Below are 26,326 nucleotides of genomic sequence, written 5' to 3'. Positions count from 1 at the left end.
TAGTTTGAGGAATAGATCAAATGAAAAGTATAAAGTAAAATTCATGTACAAAGCAACTTCAACTTCCACAAACTTTTGCAACAAGACATGCAACACCCCAAAAACCGTGCTGATCTTATTATTCATCTTTAACCAAAACCACCAGGAAGCAAGACCTCCACACCTGGAGTTTAAAGCACCTTTTAAAAGTATAGACTAAACCTGCAGGTATATGTAGTAAGTAACAATTGTGTAACTAAGTGGCCTTTTAGAGTGGCTCACTTGAAGAGAACAAGAGGAGCTCATCTCCACAGTCGGACATATTCTGCATTTATGTTTTGCTCCCTCCGAAAAATTCACACCTAACACGTAGCAAATGTCATGGTCTAGAATTACATCATTACCCTCTAAAAAGAACATCTGGATGCATACACTTTCTTGACGACATTTCAGTGTGACTTCTTGTAAAATCCATAAGCAACAGCAACAAAAGCCACTGCTCCAACCACGCCAATGGCTGTGTAAACTTCAGGCTTATCCCATTTTCTGAAACAGGTTGGAAGTCTTGCCTGTCCCTTCTCTACCTCTTTTCCCTCAGCATTTGCATCTCTACAACAAGAAAATCCTGCAGCACCTTGACAGCAGCCCTGACTAGCAGTTTCTACAGGCACATTTCCTTTTTTGTCCACAGTAGTTCCATTAGGAACACTCTGCTCATTCACCTTATCAGTTATCTCAGCATGCAGTCCCATTTGGCCCCTATAGTTAACCAGGGTAAAGTGTATCACAACTGTACTCCAAATACTAAGAGAAAAGGAGCAAATATTTAACTTTAAAACTGCTTAACAAATTGCTTCCAACTGAAACTTACAGAGATCAAATTCGAAGATTTAAAATGCCAGAAATTCACTGTTCTGTAATAGGAAAGGCATCATCTTTGGCACTCTATTACATAACTAGCCAGCAAAATTAATCTAACATTTCCCACCCACAATGACATTCATAACTGTCTTCAAATTGAATGCTGAGAATAGGCATCCATCACCAGCAAAAAAGCAACAGAAAAAAAAAAAATCCACTAACAAGAGCAAAGATCCATTATCTTCTACCACTCTTTATTTACTTTTGATCACGATAGTTTATTAATTAACATACAATCATTAAAGCTTTTCACAAGCAAAGCTCGTGATCAAGCATGAAAAAAACTATGAACTAAATTTTATTATGATTACCTTTTATGAAAAATTTGGCAACAGGAGCAGATGAAGCAATTATAGAACATTATCTTGTAATCACTAGCAAATTTTCTATTTGTGATGCCAGTGATTGACCTATTCTTAACCTTGGTGCAAATAACGCAATTGAGTTTGGCTAAGTTCAAGTTAACATTAAAGTCACAGTGAGTGGTTTTGTTAAGGAAACAGCAAAAAGATAATCTAGAATAGGTGGTTTTTATATAGGGCTTCAACATACATGATATGTGTCTGTGTATGCATCTGTGCTTATGTATTTATGTATACTTTATTTTAGGATAGGTGGCGTCTGAGCCCAACTTGTATGCACGTCTACTAATCTACAAGGTTGCTTGTCCAGCCAACCACATTCGTTCAACATACATGATATTTGTAGACATTAGTTAGATTTATGAGATGAATTTCCAAATAAGAGTAAGGGAGTGATCAAATCATTTTTCTTTAATAAGGATCATAATCATAATATAAGGGGGACATTACTATTCTTACCACGCCAACCTACACCAGAAAAATAAATGGACTGAACCAAATTTTGCCAAATTTGTAACATCTATGAGCAATAGGAATTCAATAACATCTAAAAGAGTACCAAGTTAGGACAAAGTCTATATTCTCTGTTTCAGGCTTCGAGGGTCATTTGGTTGGAGGTATTAAGAAAAATGATTCCAACATTTGGTTTGAGGATTAAGAAAATAACCATTGTATAACTAATATCACTGAATGTCTAAACCAAGGTTTACTCAAGCGAGTTAGCATGTAGTGAGATGATTGATGAAAAAAGGTAATGTGCAGAGCAGACTCTTTTTCCAGGCAAACGCTCGCCTAATTTCTGATCATAACATTGAGAAAACCAAAGCAGAAGAGTAAAATCTATTTCTTATAAGCACTTTTACCAAGAAAAACATCGGGAATATTTCCTTAAGATTAAGTGGACAAGGGCCAAACCTCCCTAAAGTTAAATGAAGAATTTATAACAAATATAGAGCAAACCAAACCCCAAATTGTGCAAATGAGAAACAAAAGCAAAGCACATCCAATACAAACCTCCAAAGTCGTTCAAGGATTTTTCCCTCTCTGATATGCTCATCAAGCAAAATAGGTACCTCATCTGGGGTAACATAGCCATACCTGCATTATGACAATGGACCACATATAACATATCTATAATAGACATTCTAATGAGGAGCTTCTCCACTTTGATCCATTTAACATGCCACATACTAATGAATTGGTCAAGAAACTGATGGAAACTAAAAGAACACCTCAATAAGTATATAATTAGCTCTTACCAATGCCCAGCAATTTCCTCTTCTTTATCAGTACTGAAGATTATCACATTACCAGCATACTTGTGGCCACCAACATGTGAACAAGCAGTAACATGAACTTCGTTTTTCAAGTCCTTGGACTCAATAGCCTTGCTGAATTCCTCAATCAGAATTGGTCCACATACACCACACCTTCGATCTCGATTATTGTGGGAACAGACAAAAATATAAGAACCACTTATTGGCTCCTGCGGTCCAAAAGTCCACGGCTTGCCACTCACAAGCACATCTTCAACAAAAGCATCAACATCTGACTCCTTCAAATTCCTTGATTAAAAGAACCATACATAAACTCAAGCTCAAGGTAAGGTAATGTTTGGAGATGCATACAATGTTTAGGTCAAATATGTTTCAACAAAATCATGAGGTAATTAAAAAAGTGAACCTTTGGTCCTAACTAGTTTGTCACTTTTTGCTAACAAAGTCAAATCTAAAAAAAAAAGAATTAAATCAAACTACATTAATTCATTTATTTTACACTCAAATTGAGATATTGAGAAACTACTCAAAAAATACTAGTATACATTACAACTCATACGAAAAAAAGTATATTTTTAAATGTTGGTTAAAAGTTAACTTAATCTGAATCTCAAGATGCCAAAAGTGCCAAAATATTACTCTATGAGATAGAAGAGTACAGGTACAGCAGTGTGGTATTTAATCATACAAGACTAATTTCTTCCAAAATAACATAATGTTGTGAGGAAAAAAGAATCAAGTAAAATTCATGATGTTTATTTTTGTTTTCTAGATTTCAGACAGACTAGTTATGTATTTCATCACTACTAGTCTACTACACACAGAATAATACAATGATATATAAAAGAACATAGAAGAATGTCGAAAACTACCTGTATTTGATCATTTCAGGAAAAATCAGAACATCTCCATCCGATAGTCCAATGTCTTCACGCACTTCGCAAATCGTCAGAACAGTCTACCACAAACAATCACCGAGACAATAAACGCATTAAACTCAGCATCACACTTGCAAAGCTAAAATCGTAAAACTACTGACAGCATCCTAATTGATTACCGAAGTGAAATTCTTCTATTGTATACTAAAATTTTATCCAATATACATTTGAAAAGCTAATAACGTAAATGTACTAATTGTGCATTCTAATCGACCAGCTAAGAATTCTTATACTTCGTATTAAACTTGGAACATTTCGTGTCCTATAAGTTATAAACAATGTTTTACCCATACTAGATCCAAAATAACCTATATGCTAATTTCTGAATCAGAAACTAAATCCAATAGAGGCGAAGTTCATTACTAACGCCGTTGACTTATGTAATTAGTTGATAAACCACTAACCTTGAGTTTGATATCGTCCTTGCGAGCTTTAAGAGTAGCAGCAAATAGTTTCGGAAGTGGATCGGAGTCGGAGGATTCAAGGTGAGAAGGCCAAGTTTCATGTGATTTGTAGCAGAGAAATACGTGACGATCATAGACGGTAGCGGTACCGGCAAGCTTCAAATCATACATCTCTGGGCGCTGGAACCCAAACTTAACGTCGTCGGAGACGATGTCTTCCTCCGAGTTTCCGGCCATCGGTGTTTGTTAGGATTCGCAGAGAGAGAGAGAGTAGAGAAAGTAAAATGGGAACGTGGAGAGAACGAGCCAATTGGAGTATTTTAAGTAGCAGGAAGTTTTGACGAGTACATTTGGTCTTTATGTTGCAGAACTCATAATCACCATTTTTTTTTTGGAAAAGGGTCAAATACCCTTAATTTTTATTTTTTAGTTAATTTTACTTTTATCATTCAAATTAAGTTATTCTTATATCCTATCGTCTACAAAGTTAACACATATACCTTTAATTTGGATGGAAATTATCCATTTAAAACAAATTTTCATCTCACCCAATCGGCAACTCATTTAATTAAAATTCAAATCAAATTAAATTCACAAATCTAGCACCAAAACCCAAATATAATTTTCAATTCACCCTCAAAATTTGTTGAGCACCTTTACCCTAATTTTGTTCCTTTAGAATGAAATCACTCAAAGATTCTATGAATCTAATATCTGATCCTTATGTTATTTCTCCTACTTTTCTTGCTGTAATCCGTAAAACGAAAGAGGGAAAGAACGCAAAATCTGAAGGAACTTCTTCATTAGAACACTTGCACATTTACAATGCAGTTAGAAATTAAACCCTTCTTCAAGAAACTAATCTAAAGGAAGAAGAAAAGAAAAACTAAAAGCAAGAGAGAAGAGGAAAAAAAAAACAGAAGAAGAAGGGTTGTTTGAAGGTTAAATCTTCAATAGGAACTTAATGTCACCGCGTCCCTCAATAATTCACTTTCTCTCATGTCATCTCCTGAAAAAACAGAGAAATTCTGCCTGAATATTGCTGGAGACACTCCATCTTCAAATCGTCTCTTTGATGCCATTGCTAGGCACTGTGTTCCGGTAATAATTAGTGATGATATTGAGCTTCCATTCGAAGATGTTCTTGATTACTCAGAGTTTTGTGTGTTTGTCCATTCATCTGATGCTGTAAAGAAAGGGTACCTTCTGAACTTTCTTAGAGAAATGAAGGAAGATCAGTGGACCAAAATGTGGGAAAGGATAAAGGTGCTCAGCAAATTTTGAGGGTGAATTGAAAATTATATTTGGATTTTGGTAGGTGATTTTTGGATTTAATTTGATTTGAATTTTAATTAAATGAGTTGTAAGTCGGGTTAGTTGAAAATTCGTTTTAAACAAATAACTTTGACTGAAATTGGGTAATTGAAGTCAATTTGAGAGATTTCATCCGAATCAAAGGTATATGTGTTGACTTTGCGGTAGGAATAACAATAACTTGATTTTAATGATAAAGATAAAATTAATTAATAAATGAAAACTGAGGAGTATTTTTGATCCTTTTCCTTTTTCTTTTTGGATAAATATTTTTAAATTTTTTCAACTTATTAAAAAAAATTACAAATACTTTCTCTAGAAAAATTTATTTCTTAAAAATTCTACCGATGTTGTAAATTTTAATTTTTCAGTCAACCGATTTATTTTTTCTTAAAAAAAATGTTGAAATGAATAATCAAAATATCAAAAATTTCTCTGAAAAGAAAGCATAATAAATAAATGTATCATTTAACTTGACCTCATCTGATATTTATGTTCTTCAATTTGGGATGTGCACAAGTATATATTTGAACTTAAATAGAGTTGAATAAGTAGACATACATATCATACGTGACAATTCACGTCCTACGTAACATCCTACGTGTACTATGTCACATAAGACACATGTGTATACTTGTTCAACTTTATATAATTAAAATATTTATTAGTGTACATCCCAAATTAAAAGACATACGTGTCAGTTGATGTCAAGTTAAATAACATATTTATGTGTTATGTCTATTTTAATTTTTTTAAAAAAAGAAGATTTAAAATCAAAGGGGAAAAAGCAAAAATAAAAAAGGCTTGTTGGGGCCCAGTCCCTTGAGAATAATTTTAAGGTGCGTGTTGTGGGCGACAGGCTAAATTCCAGCTACCCACTTTTCTAAATGTTAATGGTAGCCGGTAGGTGTGATTTGTGAATAAAAATAGAAGGAATCTATTATTTGACTAATTTCTTGTCTTGTAATTAGAAATCCAGTTGCTTAACACTAGGTCAGGGTCACACAACTCTCTACTTAATATTAGGTTAGAGAACAATTTGACTTTATGAAAACTCATTCTACATTAGTAGAAAAGAATTTTATAAAATACTTACGTTAAAAGAAATTTGTATGCAATGTTAATAAGTACAGTAACAAACTTGTACATCCTTGGTTGTGGTGGCGGTGTACTTACAAATAATGTGATGGTGGTTGGTAGTAATACCGATAGTTGTAATGATAGAGGTGATTGGCGTGACAGTGACTAACGATGGTTGTAATTGTAGAGGTGATTGGATGATTGATGGTAATGGCTGACGTGGTGGTTGTAATTGTAGAGGTGATTGGATGATTGATGGTAATGATGATGAAAAGTCATCTTCCAAAAAAGACTTGCATAGTTTTGCCTCTTTATGTGCTTCAGTCCAATTCATTTGTCAATTTCCTCTTTTCATTCATAAGTGGAACCGCTAAAAAGTCACCAGCAGCAAATCTCACCTTTATAAGCCTCATGCTTCACACATTTCACTCCTCCGTATAATACTTGGCCATTGACACCTAAAATATCTTTATGGACCAGAGAAGTAGACAACAACAAGAAGAAGCCATTTCATCGAGTTGGACAAATGAAGAAGATATGAGAAAAAAGTGGCATTCGATAATCCAATTCCTATGCATTTGCATTTCAGGACAGTATGCACTTTACATTTTCATAAGAAAGGAACAATGAATTGATGTTCTTCCTAAAGGATCTTCATCATATAAGGCGACATGGACTTAAACTCCTGAGAAAACAAGTTAACTCAGAAGAAATCAATCTCAAAATAATTATCAGTAGGTTTCACATCAACACCTGGACCCGTTGTTGCTGGTGCTCTGGGTGCATCATGTAGCACAAACGGCTTTGGTACATCTGGAGGGCTAGCACACCGGATAAGTGCCCAATTAACGCTCTGAAAGAATGGGTGCTGTTTAATTTCTGTAGCCCCCCGCCTATATGCTAAGCGATGCTGCGGCTCTTTCACAAGTAGACCTCTTATCAAGTCCCTTGCAGCAAAACTAACACTGGGAGATGAAGGGAATCTCAGGGGCTGGCCAACGACATTAAACAAGGTGGCTCTGTTGCCTGCTCCTTTAAAAGGTGTTTGCCCAAACAAGAGCTCATAGAGGAAGATTCCGAATGTCCACCAATCAACAGCACTACCATGCCCCTCGCCTTTAATGATTTCTGGAGCAAGGTACTCATGTGTCCCCACGAAAGACATGGATCGAGCATTTGTCGGTTCAGCCATGAGCTCTGGAAGGGGGCTCACTTGATTGTGCATCTCAGATTTCTGTTTCGTCTTCTTTCCTTTCTTGGGCCTTAGGAAACGCGGTGAAAAACATGCAGGCTGGATTACACAAGATGGCTCAATACAAGCAGGCTGGACACAGTATGATGAAGTCTTCGACTCTAAGCTTGAATTTGAGGATTTAACCAATGTTGGACTCACAGCACACCTCAAGGAGAGGTCAAAATCAGACAGCATTATATGACCATCTTCTCGAACCAAAACATTCTCTGGTTTAAGATCTCTATAAATGATCCCAAGCATGTGCAGGTATTCTAGAGCAAGGAGAATTTCTGCTACATAAAACCTATACTCCAAAACAACATAACAAGTGCAAGTTAACATCACTGATCAAGATGCATGGGCATCCTAGTAACTTTTGTCCATGATATGGATAACAACAAACACAGACCATTTACAAAATCATCAAAGACTGGATTTCTGAATCTTCAATGAATAAACAAATCTTGAGTTGAGATAACTACTCCATTATCTATGACACTCTAGCAGAGCTAATAGCTAATAACCAACATTATAAACCCTATGCCAATCAGTTTTCATTTCTTAACGAATGATGTACTGATGAATATTAACAAGTATATTGGAAAATAATATAATCTAAATGCAGTAATTGCATATAATGGATAAAAGACAAGGATCAGTATGAGCTCAATATTAAGTAAAAGAGAAGAAAGCTACATAGAATAAGCAATCTGTTTAACTCAATTCACATCAAGGCAAACAAGTGGGGTAAAAACAAGTGAATTGTGACAAGCATAGTGCAGGTTATCTCAGCTCTCATCATCGTGGTTTGAACCGCAAGACCACTAAATGCGACAGAAGTAGCTAAAAAATAACATTCTAGCCATGCTACAATTTATCCAGGACCTCTCTTATGCAATAGATGAAAAGAAATTCCAATTTGATAGGGTTTCTTGAGAGCCCTTATATCAAATTATCAATGATATATGCAGGTTTCAAGAAAGAAAATATGTTAACATTGCTAAAAACAATCAAATATGATAGAGACCAGTTTATTGGGAAATCAATGTAACATACTTTGATCATTAAGATTGCAGCAAGAACTAACTTATTGACCGTCAAACCTGATAATCAGGTCAAAGATGTCCTGAATATATAGATACATGGACAAAATAAAACACTTCCAGCTGAAAGGAGATTTAAGTAAAATAGCTACAACATCAACATCTATGCATTTCAGAAACTAGCCTAACCTGGCAGCATGCTCAGGAAAAAACTTTCCTGGCTGTCTTTGCCGAAGTGCATGCAAATCTCCTCCAGGGCAGAATTCCATCACCAAGCAAGAAAATTTGTCTGTTTCAAAGTGTGAATATAGTGTTGGTAGGAAAGGATGATCCAGAGACTGTAATATCTCTCGTTCAGTCTGAGCTCTCACAGTTTTCTTGCGACTCTCTAGAGCTGCATTGTCCATCACTTTCATGGCAAAATAATCTCTTGTGCCAATCAATTCAGCTAGAAAAACATTTCCTATATCACCACCTCCCAATCTCTTCAGAAGTCTGAAATGGTTGAAGCCCAGTGTTCCATCAATAGATCTAATGGCTTGAATTGCATCCCACCTTGTATCATTTGCCTGATGAGGTTTATATATTGTACTGCCGAAACTAGTAGAGCTGCTTTCATCACTAAGATCGCTACCTGTGCTGCCTCTGTAGAAGCTTGTTTTTCTGCTCTCACTGATATCGCATGAGTTGCTAACATCACCACTTCCACCAGACTTGCCCATGCTGCTAGCACATTCACTGATGACTTCTGTAGTGGTGAAACTTTGTTTGGGTTCTATGTACTGCGCGGCAGTATAAAAGCTGTTCTGAGGACTAGGACAATAGCTTATTCCAGATTGAGATGTTAACTGACCATTTAGGAGGTCAGCATCTCCTCTGGCAACAGCATGTAACATAAAATCCCTGCGCTCCACATAGCCACCTGACGTAGTGTGCTTGTTATCATGAAGTGGATCCTTGATAGATGATTTGTTTTCAAAGATTAATACCCGGTCCAGTGAACATTCTTCTGATGGTTGACCAAGAGCATCTTCTATTCCCTGACACTCTTTTCCTTTAGTCGATTCAGAATGGTGTCTCCTCGTGTCAGAGACATCATCCCTCTTTATACGATCACTGGATGATTTATGCGAACTCTTGGAAGCAGCCACCGACCCTGTTGGGGTATCAGCTGCCTTTGACCCAATGTCAATAGCTATTGGATCGAATGACAACTCTTTACATCTAGATTGTCTCATTGATGTTGGATGGGGAGGACGACTCGTCCTGGAAGCTGAAGATGTGCTACCCTTAATAGCAGTGAAGTGAGTGTGACTGTTTGGTAAGGAACTGATTCCTTCAACAAGTGACTCCATTATGCTCTTTGGCCTAGACACAGCCATTGTACCACAAAAAATGAGAGTATTAGCTTAAATTACTCTATGAGACAAAATAAACACTTAAGCCATTTTGAACAAAGTTTTTTCCTAATGGAATTGGTTCTATTACCAGCACAAAATCCTTACACAAATCTGAAGGAATCTTTGACAGATAAATAAGAGGGGTGCAATAACATTGACAATAACCCTACTAACCCAAAAAAAAAAAACTACTTAAATCAATCTATCAACTATGTCTCAATACTTAACTTGTAACTAATCAATCGATCAACTACGTCTCAATACTTAACTTGAAACTAATCACTCAATCCACTACGTCTCAACACTTCACTTGTAACTGGTCAATCAATCAACTACGTCTCAATACAAATGTATGAATACTACCCTTCAACTATTACACTCTATCCGGGTTCATTTCGTTCCAATGAACAGAAAAATGCTTTAAAATCAAAGAAAACTTAAAAATTAGATTTCAACAACCCAATTGCATGACAGCAGAAATCAAAGATCTTTCTCAACAGAGACTACATTACTAATTAAGTTACACTAGGCAGAATCAATTGACGAAAAACTAAACGCAAATCCAGAAAAGAACATAAACCAAAAAGGCAAAAACTTTAAAACTTCTTGCATGGTTCTCTTAAGTTTCCTTCTTTACTTCTTCCCACAATTCCACAATAATCAAAACAAATAACAGAAAAAAAGGGTTCTTGATTATTACCTGATTAAAGAAGTGAGACCAGAGAATTAATCTTTCATTACTGTTGAGACTCAACAAAGAGACCCTTTCAAGAACTCCCTCCAAAAGTGAAACAATCTTTACTATGTAACTCCTTTTTCTGAGTTCTTTTTCAGATCCGATCCAAAAAAAACAAGAAAGATGGTGAGTAATATAATTTTCTGGTGAATTAGTGAGTTGGGGTTTAGTGGGGTAATGGGGTTTGAAGAGCAATTAACAATGGAGAAGAAAAAGAAACACAAGAAAAGGAGAGAAAGTTGTATGTATGAATGAATGAAAGAATGAAAGAAAACTCAGAAGCAAAGCAAAAGACAGAGAAACAAAGCAAAGCTAAAGCCAATTGATTCGAGAAAAGCTGTCTTCACCTTTAAGAGAAATTAAAAGAAAAAAAAATGTTACTAATTGTCTTTCTGCTTTACCTTTCAATTCTTTTTCTTGCTTCTTATACCGAACTGGGAGTAGTAGTATAGAAAGCTTCTTTCTTTATCGTAAAATACAAAAATATGTATACTGTGTAACTTATCACTGTGTGTGAGAGAGAAGGCTGGAAATGCATATTAATATTGGCACTACAACTTTGTTCGGAGTACGGAGGGCAATTAAACCGGATGTGGGGATATCCTTATTAAAATTCCATTTTAAGCCACTCTAATAGCGACCGAATTGACTGAGCAGAGATCTTTTAAATGAGTTATTTTAGATTTCATATTATTAATATTTGCATGTATTTTTTGCTCGAATTTGTTATATGAAATTTGCTAATGCAATTTATATTTGTCTACAGTGATTCAATGAAGTTTACCCAAAAAGCACATGAAAGATAGTGACTGCGATTCCTTATTATCAGAAAATAAAAAAACATTTCAATTCAAACTCAATTAGTTTTATGTTGTTACTTTAGAAGGACTTTCCTATTTAAATTGAGTTTGTTGTACGGGCTTGTTAATGCAATTTATATTTGTTCGATGATTTACAGATTATTAGATTGAAATGAAGTTTACCCAGAAAACACATAAAGTTAACGACTATGGTTCCTTACTACCAAAAAAGAAAACATTTTGATTGAAACTCATTTTAATTAGCGTATAAAGAACTATTTTTATGTTGTTAATCTAACAGGATTTTCCGGTTAAGTTGAAATAAATGATTGATTTATGCAAAAATAATTATAAGAAGAATAAATTGGATTACTATTTAGATTTTGTTTATATTTTTAAAGTCATATAAAATATAATCTTTGAGAAATTACTTTTTTATATAATATTAAATTTTAATTTAATATTTATTTATATATCGCTCAACATTACACACAAGTATTAGACTGACTTCTAATGTTTACATAATTTATAAAATTTTATATCATGGTTCTAACGTTTTCTCGCTTTACTTATCACAAGTAGAAATAGATTTGCGTATATATTAACCTCTTTAGATCTTAGTAAAAGTACATTGAGTATGTTATTGTTGTTGTTGATTTAACATTTACTCATAAAAATTTCAATTTGTCTAAAAAAAAATTGTTATCTAAAAAATTCACAAATCATAAGAGAAATTAAAAGAAATTATTATCAAAAAAGACAACCGGCAAAAACTTGATGGAATAGTAATATTATATTACCCACAGACCAAAGTAGTTAATGTTTCATTAAGAGAAATAGTGCTAGTCGTTTGGCCAATGTGATTTAAACTATCTGATATTTTTAGAAAATATAAAGTCATTTATTACTTTTAAAAAACATTGGCCTTGTTTTCTCTAATTAGAGGATGTGTACAAAAATTTCAATCAAAACCATATATAAAGTATTAACTAAATTCACATAGACGAAAATCCTTCCTCATCCTAAATTGCAGGCAATTTTGAAATAAGAAATGCCGATTGCTTATTTTCGTTTGTTTTTATTTTTTTTTTGCTAAAGCAAAACCTATTTTTGTTTATTTTTTATTGCTAAAGTCTTCTCATCGTATTTCTATGGAGCAATCTTTAAAAGATTAAAAAATGTTGTTTTTTATTTCCTTATTTTCATGATTTGCAAACGTCTAAAATTTATTTTTATGAAAAACTAAAAGAATCTATTTACTTAAAATGAGTATAAGGATTTTATAAGCTAACTGATTATAAATTAATGCGATAGATGGAATGAATTTTTTTATCGCCTAATATAGTATAAACAAATTATTAAAAATGCATTTTTGGTTTTCATTTAATCTAATTATAAGAGATAAGAGAGAATTATTCTGATGGTAACCACTCTTAATTCCTTTGAAAGCTCATAGAAAGGAAAAAAAATGACAAGTCCAAATTCAAGTAATATAAATTTTTAAAGTTTTAAGAAAGAATAATGAATGAAATAACTATTGATTCTTTAAAATAAAACTACTATTTCAAATACCATATGAGAGTCCTTGATGGAACAATTCATTGAATTCCAATAATCAAAGCTCAAAACATTTTTTGTTACTCCAATTGCAATTTCATTACTCTCCTTGTTTTTATGTGATATTTTTTGCTTTTTGATATTTAAATCATGTGACTATAAATTAATATTTTAAAATATTTTTTTCCATGATAGCGATATAAGAAAAATGACAATTTATAATATTTTAGTATAGTTTTAAATAATTAATTTTATTTTTAAAATATTGTGTTGATTTAATTTATTTTAATTTTAAATATTAGTCAATTCACTCTTTAGAATTAAAAAGTATCACATAAATTAAGACTGAAGGGGCAGTGCCGAATTAACATGTCCCATTCGGGATAAACTTGTGATTAGTATGATATAACAATAACGAAAGCAAAAGGGAATAGGAAAATTTACGTGCGTTCGCTATATGTGTCAGATTAATAAATATGTTATTCTTGTTTTACATACGATTAATATATATTTTTACTTTAATTAAATTAAACTGACATAATTTGGTTTTTTTTTTTTATAATAGGTTAGAGTAAATTTTTAATTACAGGATTGAGCGGCACCATTAATTAATTAATTAGGTCGAAACTTAAACATTAACTACTATTGCGGAGGCGTCACATGTACGCATGTGAATTACTAGAACCGCTGCATGTGCACCGCCGGTCAATATTGTCCGGTTGGTAAAAATAATACCCCCTCCCTCTCATTTTAGTTGTCATGATAAGATTTTGTACAATTCTGAAGAAAATATTAATTAGGACCTTTATTTGATTAATATATCCCTTATTAATTCTTTGATCTTTATCTATTTATGTGTCTTAATACTAAAATAATTAAGAAAAAATTACGCGGTATGACAAACTTTACTACTATATTACGCGTTTAGGGTATAGTTTAAACTAATTACTGCTCGCATCAAACATATTTACGCGGTATGGCAAATCTCGCTGCCAGATATACAATACATATGTATATCAGTTATCATTATACAATTTTTCTGACAAATATACATATACAATTCGCCTCTCACCTCCCTCTCTCAATCTCACTTGCCTCTCTCCTCCCTCTCTAAATCTCGATCGTCTCTCTCCTCCTCTCTCTCAATCTCGCTTGGCAGATATAAAAATACATATGTATACCAGTTACATATATATAAATTTTTGACAGATATACATATACAATTCGTCTCTCGCTCGCCTCTCTCCTCCCTTTCTCAATCTCGCTCGCCTCTCTCATCCTATCTCTCAATCTCTTTTGCCAGATATATAAATACATATGTATATCAGTATTTGTATATTTTGGTATACAAATAGTTTATGGATATAACGTTTGTATAATTCGCTACAACATTTGTATAATGACAAATTTATGTTTGTCATTATAAGTAATTAGAAAAACTATATCCATATGGAGTAATTATGCTTAAAAGGTTTGACATATCTGAAAAATCTCCAATAATTAATGTTAATGGTAAAGTTGAAAATATATAATTAATTCTCTCTTGATTGTTTAAATTGACAACTATTTTGGAACAACTATTTTTAGTATATATGACAATTAATATGGGACGAAGAAAGTAGTAAATTTTTAAGGACGGTTGAGTTAATTGAGCAGGTGATATCAAATGAGAGGTCACAAATTCGAAACTCCTACATATTTTTTAGATTAAACTCATGCATAAAATTTACCTAGTACAATTTATCTTTTCAGTACAAGTTATTATACTAGAACGTCGTATAAAACTTTATCCCGTATGGACCCCCCCCCCCCCCCCCCCAAAAAAAAAAAAAAGGCGTAGTAGTAACAAAGTAATTGATTCTATAAGAACATAGGTCAACGTATAGACAGCACGCCTATATTTGTGCATCATTGTGGAATAATTATTGAATATTTACCTTAATGTTTTCTTGTCCATCATGACCTCAAGACTATTTTACTCTATTTCTGTAGTTTACTTTCTTTTTTGGTCACCTAATCATGAGATTATGGCACGATTTAACGTGATATTGGAATATATATTTTTTCGCTCATTTTTATTTATTATATTTAGATTTGATATATTGAATAAGAAAATAATAATTAAATAACTATTTTATTATGCTATTTCAATTAATTAATATTTAGTGTTAGATCTTGAAAAAATATTTAGGCAATAAATAATTAATGTTAAATATAAAACATGAAGAATTTTTTTTTATACATTAAAAACAAAAATCTATTTATTAAAATAGTGGTCAATTAAAAATGAACGGAGAGAATATAACTCTTGAATTCAAGTTTTATCGTCATTTGTTTTTTTAAAAAAATTATATTATGTGCTTAGTCCAAACAGAAAATTAAGTGTACATATGGGAGGACACACGTTAATTACTTACAAACCTAAAGTAAAAGTATGGTTGATAATATTTTTGATTTTTCAATTATTTATAAACTCAGATATTAGTCTTTATGATATCAAACTCAACATATTAAATATTCAATTAATTGAAATGTGAACTTTTGATTTCTCTGTTTATAATATATATTTATAAATGTATCATAATTATTAATTTCTTTCATTTAAATATGTTATGTTAAGTTTGTATTGTTATGTTCTGTATATTCAGAGGAGGATTTAATATTACGACATTAAATTATTTTGAACCCAATATTTTTACTCTAGAACATAAATTTATTAAAATTGCAATAAATAGTATATATGCACCTATAACTTCAAAAACAAAAATCTAAGAAGCTATTGAACCATAATATTTATTTTTGAATCCACCTCTATCCTCTCTTTTTTTTTAATTCCTTCTAGGAGCTCTCACCTCTTTCGCACATTTGATGAATTCAAAATCTTAAAATTGGAGAAGGAAAATGCTTACTGCCTAAGCAACCACTCTTGTTTGATATGCCTCTAACCAAATTAGATTGTAATATAATTTTATAAATAATCAAATATAATAATATATATTATATTATAAATTATTCAAACACAATAAATGTTATTATCCTATAAAAATTGTTTCTCCTCATGAACATATTAAAAATTTAATTTAGCAATTGATGGTTCATTAGTAAACCTAAAGACATGGTGCATGCCCTGCCTTGTCACGCGTTGGAAAAGAGAAGAGACAGTGTGTGAGCCACGATGTCTGTAATCAAGGATACATGCTTATATCAATCAATATCATTATCCTTTCCATTAATTAACTAGAGGAAATGAGATTTTGGTTATTTACGTATTCAATTAATATTTTTAAATATGAAACAATCTCTTATTATAAATATTTAAAAAAAAAAATTATAAATAGCCTACAAACAAATTATACGGAACATTCCCTTTGCCATAAAAAAAATATCTGTCTTGTTTTCTTTAAGTATGGAAATTCACAAAAATTCCCTTGTCAATTTAGGATTTGATATACTCCGACTAGTTTCTTTGTAAGGCATATATTTAGGATTTAGGGAAATGAATCAAACAAAAGTCGAAATGGCATATTTCTTGACTTGATTTGGTTTGATTTGATTTGATTTTCAATATGAAGAAATGATGATATTTGATTTGATTCTATATTTTTTAAAAATTAATTTTAATATATAAATATACTAATTATAATATTTTATGATTATAAATGTGTTCCTGTGGAGATGTTTATTAAAATGTTGTATAGACATACTCACAGTGCTTTTTTGTGTGTTTACTTTTATATATATATGTTGAAGTATTTAGGAGTAATTTTATTTATATTAAGGTCACATAAGTTTGGAAATATATTAAAATGTGAGATTGTTATTTTATCAACAAAAGAAAATAATTGTCATTCACGTATAGATATTTTGACAGATAATAGGTTGAAAAATCTGTTTGATTTCTGATAGACATGGACCATTATACGAGACATTGTGTCTTTAGTTGATAGATACATGTCAACAATCATAGTTAGTTTGATTTTAAGGTTAGATCAAAACAAATATAAATTAAACCAGTAACGTTAATTTAAGGAGTTCGGAACCTAAATGATGATGCAAAAATATAAAAATGCACCAAAGCAACGTAAAAAAAATAAAATATTCTACTTATAGGGTGTAATTGGTACGAAGGAAATGTTTTCCTATAAAGTGTTTTCTTGGAAAATAAGTTGGTTTTCTAACTTATTTTTTCATGTTTAATTAGTGAGTGGTAAATATTTCTTAGTGTATGATTCGTGAATGAAAAATATTTTTTAGAAAATATATTTTATATAATCTGACCCCGACACCTGACCTCGACCCGAGATCCGACCCCGACTCTCGACCCGAACACGACCCCCAAGACTCGACACTCGATTCCGACTCGACCCCGACCCCAGTCAGATCTAGGATTAGTATTGTAAATCGATATCCGAGACTTAAATTAGGATGTAAAGTTGAGGTATAAGGTTCAAAATGGTTTTGGAAAATGTTTTCATTGTGCTTTTAAGCGAAGTTATTTTCCTTGCATTTGAGGAAAATACATTGATTTGAAAAACATTTTTCAAAACATTTAATTTAATCAAACATGAGAAAATTGAAAAAAAATTCCTCCCTACCAAACACACCCATAATGTAGTAAATTATTATGCTATATGGATTTGACTAACATCTAAGGTCTAACGAGCGCTAGAATTCCTTGAGCCTTATGGCACTGTAAATTCATGTGTTAACGTAACGTATTCATGAATCTTATTAATGAGTTGTTCTCAATTTTGAGGCGGTTTAACAATTTAAATCAGCAGTGATATTAGAAGCGGGAGAAATTGAATGTTAAGAGTTGGAAATGGATTAGATCAAATTGAATAAAATGTCTAATTCCTTTATTATTTAGGAAAGATTATTAAATTACACACCTTATATTTTTATATTTTCAATTATTTCCTATTATTTGTAAAAAATTCAAAAATCCCTCTTCTGATGCATAAAAATGATGCTGATACATCACGATTTGATACATAAATTTTTTTCATGATACATCGCTAGTTGATACAAACCAAACACAAAATGTATCAGTAAAACTTAAGTTTTACTGCTATTTTTGTTGTGTTCATGATATATTAGGTGTTATAAGCTGATTCATAAGTTTTATTGATATTACAATGTTTGGTTTGTATCAACTAGCGACCCATCATGAAAAAGACTTATGTATCAAATCGCGATGTATCAGCTTCATTCGTCTGTATCAAAAATCTGAAAAAAAAGAGAAAATTCGAATAATTACCAAAAAAATCAGAATAAATTATAATTGAAATTTTTTATTATAGAATTTAAGTAAAATACCCTTATATTTAACTACTTGTTAAAAATGGATCGGACTGATAAATGACACGCATATCCAAATTTTCTACAAGATTAAAATTCGCTTACAAATCATGTCAAACATTTGAATAGTTTAACACAATACTATTTTTTTTTTAGATAATAACAAACATAAACTTTTATTTGAAAGAAAAAGACTGCTTACCAGAGAAAGGCTGATCCAAAACTGTTCTTAAATCAAAAAAGAATTTCTAACTTTTAGCTGTAAGCTCTTTGAATCTTATTAAAAAAAGAGAAAGTGACGGATAAATAAATATTTTTTGAACCATTAATTAAATTTTAGTAACTTCTTGATACATAAATATTATTTAGATATCATATTTCTAGAAAATGACAAAACTTTTAACACTATGAACAATTTTAAATACAAATTTCAAATATCGAGCGAAAACAAAAAAACAATTAAGAGAAAAAAGCTGAAACAAGGACAAAAGCATAAAAAATAAAATAAAGGGTTAAAAATATTCTTAAATTATGTGAAATGAACAAAAATGTCCTCAATTTACACTTTGTTTGGATGGTTGTTACGTATTGTTTCATAATGTATCGTATTGTATTGTGTTGTATTGTATCGTACTATATTGTTTTAATGAATACAATATTTGGATTGATTGTATCGTTCTCCGTCGTTACATAATGTCACACATCCATGATTCAAATAATAAATCTTACAAGAAAAGCATGGCACAAGGTAGAATTACTATGAAAAGGTAGAGTAAAAGATGAAATATAATTATTAAATAATAAATAAAGACAAAATGAGAAAAAAAATATAAAGGTAGAGACGCGACCACGCCAAATCGGTCGATACATAAAATGGGTCTTTCTGTCGTTATCTAACGATAGATTTAAACGATACGATAAGATAGAATTTAAGTAACAATCAAAATAAAAATTGTATTTAAACTAACAATACAATATAATACAGCGGGTAACAACCATCCAAACAAGGTTTTTATAGTTCTGTAAAAGTAATATTTTTAAAAGGATTAAGATTTATTTTTTAAAAAAATATATATTTATTCGGAAAAGAATATTTTTGACCCATTTTATAATAATAAGGATATTTTTAGATCAAAATATTAACGATCAAGACATTTTTTGGACTAAACTATAAATAAAAAACATTTTTGTTCATTAAGGACATTTTAATCCTTTTTTCAATTAAATATTAGCGGCAAAGAGTCTTGAATCGGAAGTTGATTGACCCGAAAACCCAATTAACCCGCCGGATCCCAATTCAACAGTTCAACCCATCCGACGTCGTTTGAATACAACTATGAAGCAATGAATAGAGCAAAGAGTGAAGATTAGATCCGAATTCGAAGAGAGAGAAAGGAGGAATTATCGACGCCGATGGAGACGATGGCGGATGCTGAGCTAGCGAAGGCGAAGCCTCGACCAATCATCCGTCTTGGCCTCTTCCTTATCTCTCACAGTTTCATCGTTAGGTTTACTCGCTTACACTCTTTTTTTGTTAGTTGTGAAGTAGTAAATTAAGCATATGAATGAAGGGTTTAAAGGTTTTGAGTTATTCACTGATTAGTCTTGCATTTTGGTATGTATTCAGTGTGGCTTGCTGCGCAGCTGGAGTTTTTGCTCTGTTGCTTTTGCCTGTTCTCGCCAAGAACACCTACATTTCCGAAAATGCCCTTATGCCTGGTTAGTTATCCTGCTATTCCTTCAGAATCTCGAAGTCCACTAACTTTAGGTCACGAAAAATGTAAACGGTAGCTTGTCTTAATGGCATTGAGCTCTTGCCATGATGAGTTGAGCAGAACTGTTCATGTTCGTAAATTTTAGTTTTTGTTCATGCAAGGACTTTTGCCTCTTGAGTTGGAATAAAGTTAATTATTCAGTTTTAGAATGAATAGGCTTGAAGAGAGTAGCGCGAATATAGAGGATTGCATAACCGACATAACTAATGTAGGTTTGATTTGTAGTTGATTGATAGAACGGTAGTTTTATGTTGACATTGTAAGTCTTCTCTTGTTCTTTCTATGAATGTCCAGCTCTAGTGCTCACTGCTACAAAAAATCTCCCCCTTAACCTTGGTTTGGACCATCATTTTGCAGGTTCTGCAAGTCCCATGCTGTCGAATGATGATGTTTCACGGGCTAGAATGTTTGTGAACAAGGTCGTTAGCTTTGATTTCAAAACTGATAGCTCAAGCATGTATGTATTTGTCTCAACATTATTTATGCCAGATATTTTTCCTCCATGTGTCCATGTTGCTTTCTTCTAATGTAGACTAGGCCCTTAGAAGAAACCAGTTGACCAATGATAACTGAACATTGTTTCTGTGCTGACTGAGTTTTTCTAACGAAAACTACTGATGTCCTTGAAATGGTGAGGAGTGTACACTCTTTCTAGATGATCACATGATAAGGAACTTCCTTTTCTATTTGTACTATGTTGGCAGGGAAAGCTAGTTATAGCACAGAGTCTGTAGGGTTTCCTTTACATGTTTTGTGCCCTAAATAGCATTGTGCAATTAAGGTTCTGACTGTTTATGCCCCTTGTTTCTTATGTCTTCTTCTACTTATTTGATAATGGGGCAAAACAGAATCTTCAGACAATAACTTAATAGGAAGCTTTTCACCAACATAAACCATTGCACATACATTGAGGTGTCTAAGGGGGAAGTAGGAAGAGTTTATTTGAGATCAGTAGTACCTCTTTAAGTCGTTATTTTTTTATCTCTACTTTTGACAGCCTAATTCTACTCTATATCTATATCTAAATCATTCTTTTGTTTCATGGATGTAGAGGAATCCAAGAATTGGTAGCACAACATATTACGGATTTGGGCGGTGAAGTTAATTTTCATAAGTTCCTACCTCAAGTGAATAAGTTTAACCCTCTGCATTTTTTCTCCAATCCTGATCAAGGAATAGTTCAGGAGAATTATACTTCTTCATCATATGGTATGAATACAGTTGGATTTATAAGAGCTCCACGTGGTGATGGGAAGGAGGCTATTGTATTGGTGACCCCTTATAATTCTGTTAAGCCCAGCATGGGTGAGGCTTTATCACTAGGTATTGCATACTCAATTTTCTCCCTGCTCACTCGAGTGACGTGGTTAGCTAAAGATATCATATGGCTTGCTGCGGATTCACAACACGGGGAATATGCTGCAGTTGCTGCATGGCTAAGAGAGTATCACACACCATCATTTGATGGTTCTGGAAGAAGTCTATTTGAATCAAATGTGAGTCCAACAACAGGAAGTAAGAGACATAATGATTTTCTACGTGCTGGCACAATGGCTGCTGCCCTTGTCATAAAGGTTACAGATGGCAGTGAGAAAGCAGAGAGAGATGTTCTCAATTTATATGCTGAAGCATCCAATGGACAGATGCCAAACCTTGATCTGATCAATGTTGTGAACTATTTGGCTGTAAATGGGCAGCGATTACGGGTGAAGGTTGAAAAATTAGGGTCATTGCTTGACTCTTGGTGGTTGAGAAGTCTGGCTGAACTGTTTTACAAACTGGGCACAGTGGCTAGAAGTTTGAATCCCCGATGGAACTTTGGTATTTCTGTTGCAGAATATATTGAAGGCACTGCTACACTTGCTAGCTCATTATATAATCAGGTATATACTTCAAGATGACACTTCTTTGTTAACACCTAAGAGGTAACACTTTTACTGGTGCATGCTTTCAAAACAACCCTCCAGAAGCAGAATTGTGGGTTGTTGGTGGTTGGATTGTGTGTCCTTCCATTTGGTGGAGGCTACAAGTTTCAATCACTAAAACATTTCAATAAGAAAAATCGGTCTTTGTACATCTGAACGTTAGGTAAATTACTCTGTTGGATTTGTGATCATATGTTGCAACTCTTACTTTATTTTAGGCACTGGGTGTTCCCACAGGTCCTCATGGTGTTTTTCGAGATTATCAAGTTGATGCCATTACTATGGAGATCTCATCAAAACGTGTAGCAAACTACAAAAACCGACCAAACGAGTTACTTTTGCAAGGTGGCAGGTCTGTATTCAATGCCCTTCCCTCCCCCAATGTTATTAATAGCTACCTCTTAGTGACAAAAAAACATGCAAAGCACAGGATTATTGCTTCATGGGTGAATCCATGTGTGTTTAAGAGAAGTATGTGTTTGGTCAATAATGATCTGAATAAGAATTGTTACCATTATAAACAAGAAAAGGTGGATTCTTGAAATCTAAGTTTAATAGATTTAAAAGTAAAGGGGAAAAATGGCATTTTTCTATTTGAGTAATAGGATTCATCTCTCATGTATGATCGAACGTTATCTTTGTTGTCCTCTTATTCATTTTGAGTTTGTGACGTCTATTCTTTTACTACTTATGTTCCTCTACTTCTTTTGATTTACTTATTCTTTTCCTTCAAATATGACTTTTTTTTTCATCCAATGTGCAAGTCCTTTTCTGCTGCTACTTTGAATTCAGGGCTTCTCTTCTTTTTTTCTCAACTTTCTTAGTAGATTACTAGAGTAATCTTATATGAAATTGAGTGTGGCAAATTAATTCTTTTATGGTTGATTAATTCGTGTGTTGGAGGTTTGAGTTAGTAACATTAATTTCAGCTTAATTATAATAAATACTGTAAATATCATGTTTGCATCACTCTGAAGAAGCGTGTTCTTCACTTCTTACCAATTTTAATTCTTAACCCTCACAAAATGTTCAATGCTATCTTACTTTCTGGGGATAAACCTTATATTTTTCAAGGTTTATTTAAACTCTTTTTGGAAGGACAAAAATGGACTCATCAAGTAAAAAAGAGGACAAAACAGGATAAGGAATGCTATTACTAGAGAAGGATGGTCATTTTAGCGCTATCCCCTGAACAAAAAAGGGAGGGTCAATTTGGAATACTAGAAGTGGTTTTTTGTTTGCTAATGATTGGACATCCTCTCCCCCCCCCCCCCCCCCAATATATATTGTATTAATATCACAGCTGATTTGTCTTTCCAAATTTCTAATCCTATTGCAGATTGGTTGAAGGAGTGATCCGTTCGGTAAATAATCTGCTTGAGAAGTTTCACCAGTCATTTTTTCTTTATCTTTTGACATCTCCAAATAAATTTGTGTCAGTTGGAGTCTACATGATACCATTTGCCTTGCTTGTTGCTCCTCTACCAATGGTCGCAGCTTCACTTTTCGCTGATTCTACCAGAAGGAATTCTGGGATGGAAAACAAGGTCACATCTTCTCCAGCTTCTTCTGCTTTCCCAGCCATAACGTTTCGTTCCTGGATATGGCTTCATGCAGCGAAGACCGTGTTTATTGTCCACTTTTGGGGTGCCGTTGTAACATTACTTCCACATTTTCTGTCTCTAGTACGAGATTCACCACCTCTGACCAACCTTTTAATCTGGATTGTCCTTTCAGCATTTACCCTCTTGATCTTGCAAGCGATTCTGGGTTCCTCCTTTTCTCTTCTACACATGAACCAAACTCAAGGAATGGAATGGACTCTTTTAAAATCTGTCACCATTGCTGCTGCCTGTACTGGACTTTGCATAATGTCAGTCATAAACTTTGCAACCGCAGAACTCGGTGCACTTATGCTGGTCCCTATGTGTTTAATGGCTAGACCCTTGAGGCTCGATACTAAAGCTAAAACCTCGAAGTCATTTATTAGGGCAGCATGCAATGTAGTATTAATATTTCTGGTTTTTCCACCTGTAGCTTATTATTTGTGGAAAGGAGCTTTAGTAGGTCTTGACAATGCAAGAGTTGGTGACTTCTGGAACTGGGTTGAGTCTCTTTGGACATGGAACAGTGCGACATACATATACATTTGTATGGTTCATCTTCCATGTTGGGTCTTGTGTATTCATACACTAGTGTATCCTTGTTGATGCACTGTAATTTTCCTTTCTTTTTGTATTTATATACTAGCAAAATGGAATTGGGAGTGCATTTGTGGATCTATCATCGTCTTCGTTTCTTTACGTGTGCCGGTTGGTTAGAATATTCCATATATATATATATATATATATATTTATCAGATACGTAATTGTAATATTAAATACATAAATTTCAATATTAATCAAGTTACTCATAGTGCATATATAACATTGAAAGTTTATGTTTTCAGGTTCCCGCCAAATGAGTTGTAATTAAATAAACATAAATTTATCTATCTATAAAATAAAATAGAAAATGTTTTGCTTTTTTGAAAATTGGGAAGTGTGCTGTTGTGTTCAGTGTTCACACTTGACAAACAATGTACTCTACACATCATTTTCTGAGCGATTGTTCCATAGGATTCCTTTAAGGCCCATTATTTACAATGGCATACATACCCTCCTTATTCTTTCCACACTTTCCCTTGGATTCCTCTTATATTTCACTAAGATATTGTTTGGATTCCTATTTGAAAAATCAAGAGATAATTTATAATTTAATTTTTAATTTATTCTTGTTATTAATATATTTAGTGTAATTATACAAGTGAGATCTGAAGAAGATAGAGTATACGCAACTTTACCTCCGGTTCAAGTAAAACATATCAAATCAAGTATGAAAATAATGGAGAAAGAAGTAGTGGCCATAATAAATACTATGATAATCGAAGAAAATGATACAATGAATAATACTAAAATCTAAGAGTAAGATAATAAAAAAAGTAATAATAACAATACATAGAAGAAAAATAATAACAATACATAGAAGAAATTAGGTGACACTCAACTATCTACTAACCTGCTAGTCTAATTCGCAACCTCCATAACTTTCTATTTAGAATCACGTATTCAATACGCTACAAATATATCATGTTCTGTCTGATCAAACCAAACCAACATGAAACAAATTAGAAGAGAGTATTTAATTAAACAAAAGATTAATATCGACATTAGAATGGAATCCTCAAACTCAATTATAGAGGGCAATACATCCAACAATCGTTGCACTATATAAGTAGCTTTGAATAGATATTAGTATAACATTGATATAATATGGTTTTAGGAGAGAGCATGGATAGCCATGAATGCACACCTCTAAACACAAATCTCATAACATATTTAGCTCCCGCTTAGTCATAGATCATGAAGTTAAATTTAAAACTTAAAAAAAATGAGATTTTGAAATTGTGCTTTGACATTTATTATACTTGGATTTTTCTTTTTAAAGTCTTGTGTATGGTATAGTCCCAAAAATTCAAAAATTGGTCTGTGCCAATTTTTAAAACTTAAATTTTAACTATGTTAGGCCAATCAATAGAAATCTTAACCCTTATATGTCTACTGTAGTTTACATATTTGAGTAGATTCAAATTAATTATATATCTTTCTTCATTGACTAATAAAATCAGTGTCCCCACACCAAAACAGATAATGATTGATCAAACACACTAACTCTTCCATTGTACAAATTTGGCAATAGCCAAATGAAAATGAGATGAATTTAAATCTTATCTTGATTTTAATCAAAGTTCATCATTCAACTGGAGTGGTTGATTAGAGTTATGGATATAGTAGTAATGTATGAATTAATTTTTATGTAGTATATTTTTTTTAAAAAAATTTCTCTGCGTAAAATATTGTTATTTTCTTCATTCTTTTTTATTTATTATATTTAAATTTGGCACACTCATTAACAATATAAATAATTGAAATGAATATTTTTATCATACTACACCAATTAATTAATGTTTAGTATTATAAAAAGGGCAGTCCGGTGCACTAAATTTTTCGCTATGCACGGAATTCGAGGAACGGCCTGACCGCAAGTGTCTATTGTATGCAGCCTTAACTTGCAATTCTGCCAGAGGCTGTTTCCAAGGCTTGAACCCGTGACCTCCTGGTCACATGGCAGCAACTTTATCAGTTACTCCAAGGCCCCCTTCAATGTTTAGTATTATGTCTTAGAAAAATAATTTGAGAAATAAGTAATTAGTGCTAAGAATAAAAAATATTTTTTTTTGA

The 26,326-nt window shown here is 32.7% G+C and overlaps 3 protein-coding genes across 6 annotated transcripts; 1 reads left to right on the top strand and 2 right to left on the bottom strand.

Annotated features, from left to right (window-relative positions):
- Positions 1-88: 88 nt before the first annotated feature.
- On the bottom strand, positions 89-4,261 carry LOC129873676 (altered inheritance of mitochondria protein 32-like). Its single transcript, XM_055948812.1, has 5 exons — positions 3,882-4,261; positions 3,412-3,497; positions 2,522-2,827; positions 2,277-2,360; positions 89-738 (listed from the first exon to the last, which is right to left on the bottom strand). The coding sequence occupies exons 1-5, from the start codon at positions 4,116-4,118 to the stop codon at positions 429-431; spliced, it is 1,023 nt and encodes a 340-aa protein (XP_055804787.1). The 5' UTR covers positions 4,119-4,261; the 3' UTR covers positions 89-428.
- Positions 4,262-6,813: 2,552 nt separating this feature from the next.
- On the bottom strand, positions 6,814-11,266 carry LOC129874421 (serine/threonine-protein kinase D6PKL1-like). Of its 4 annotated transcripts, none has more exons than XM_055949709.1 (4): positions 11,090-11,265; positions 10,653-10,777; positions 8,742-9,920; positions 6,814-7,813 (listed from the first exon to the last, which is right to left on the bottom strand). In XM_055949709.1, the coding sequence occupies exons 3-4, from the start codon at positions 9,905-9,907 to the stop codon at positions 6,979-6,981; spliced, it is 2,001 nt and encodes a 666-aa protein (XP_055805684.1). In that variant the 5' UTR covers positions 9,908-9,920; positions 10,653-10,777; positions 11,090-11,265; the 3' UTR covers positions 6,814-6,978. The 4 variants fall into 4 exon arrangements, with proteins under 4 accessions (XP_055805684.1, XP_055805685.1, XP_055805686.1 ...); XM_055949710.1 differs by having other exon boundaries at positions 10,653-10,770; XM_055949711.1 differs by lacking the exon at positions 10,653-10,777 and having other exon boundaries at positions 11,090-11,266.
- An 8,384-nt stretch (positions 11,267-19,650) lies between these two features.
- LOC129873780 (uncharacterized) lies at positions 19,651-24,329 on the top strand. The gene is made up of 6 exons (XM_055948954.1): positions 19,651-19,854; positions 19,974-20,065; positions 20,479-20,578; positions 21,173-22,004; positions 22,265-22,398; positions 23,386-24,329. Exons 1-6 carry the CDS (start codon positions 19,760-19,762, stop codon positions 24,254-24,256), a joined length of 2,124 nt encoding a protein of 707 aa, XP_055804929.1. The 5' UTR covers positions 19,651-19,759; the 3' UTR covers positions 24,257-24,329.
- Positions 24,330-26,326: the final 1,997 nt, after the last annotated feature.

Source organism: Solanum dulcamara, chromosome 11 (assembly GCF_947179165.1).
Source record: "Solanum dulcamara chromosome 11, daSolDulc1.2, whole genome shotgun sequence".
NCBI classification, from domain to species: Eukaryota; Viridiplantae; Streptophyta; class Magnoliopsida; order Solanales; family Solanaceae; genus Solanum; species Solanum dulcamara.
This window is presented reverse-complemented; position numbering and strand designations above follow the sequence as displayed.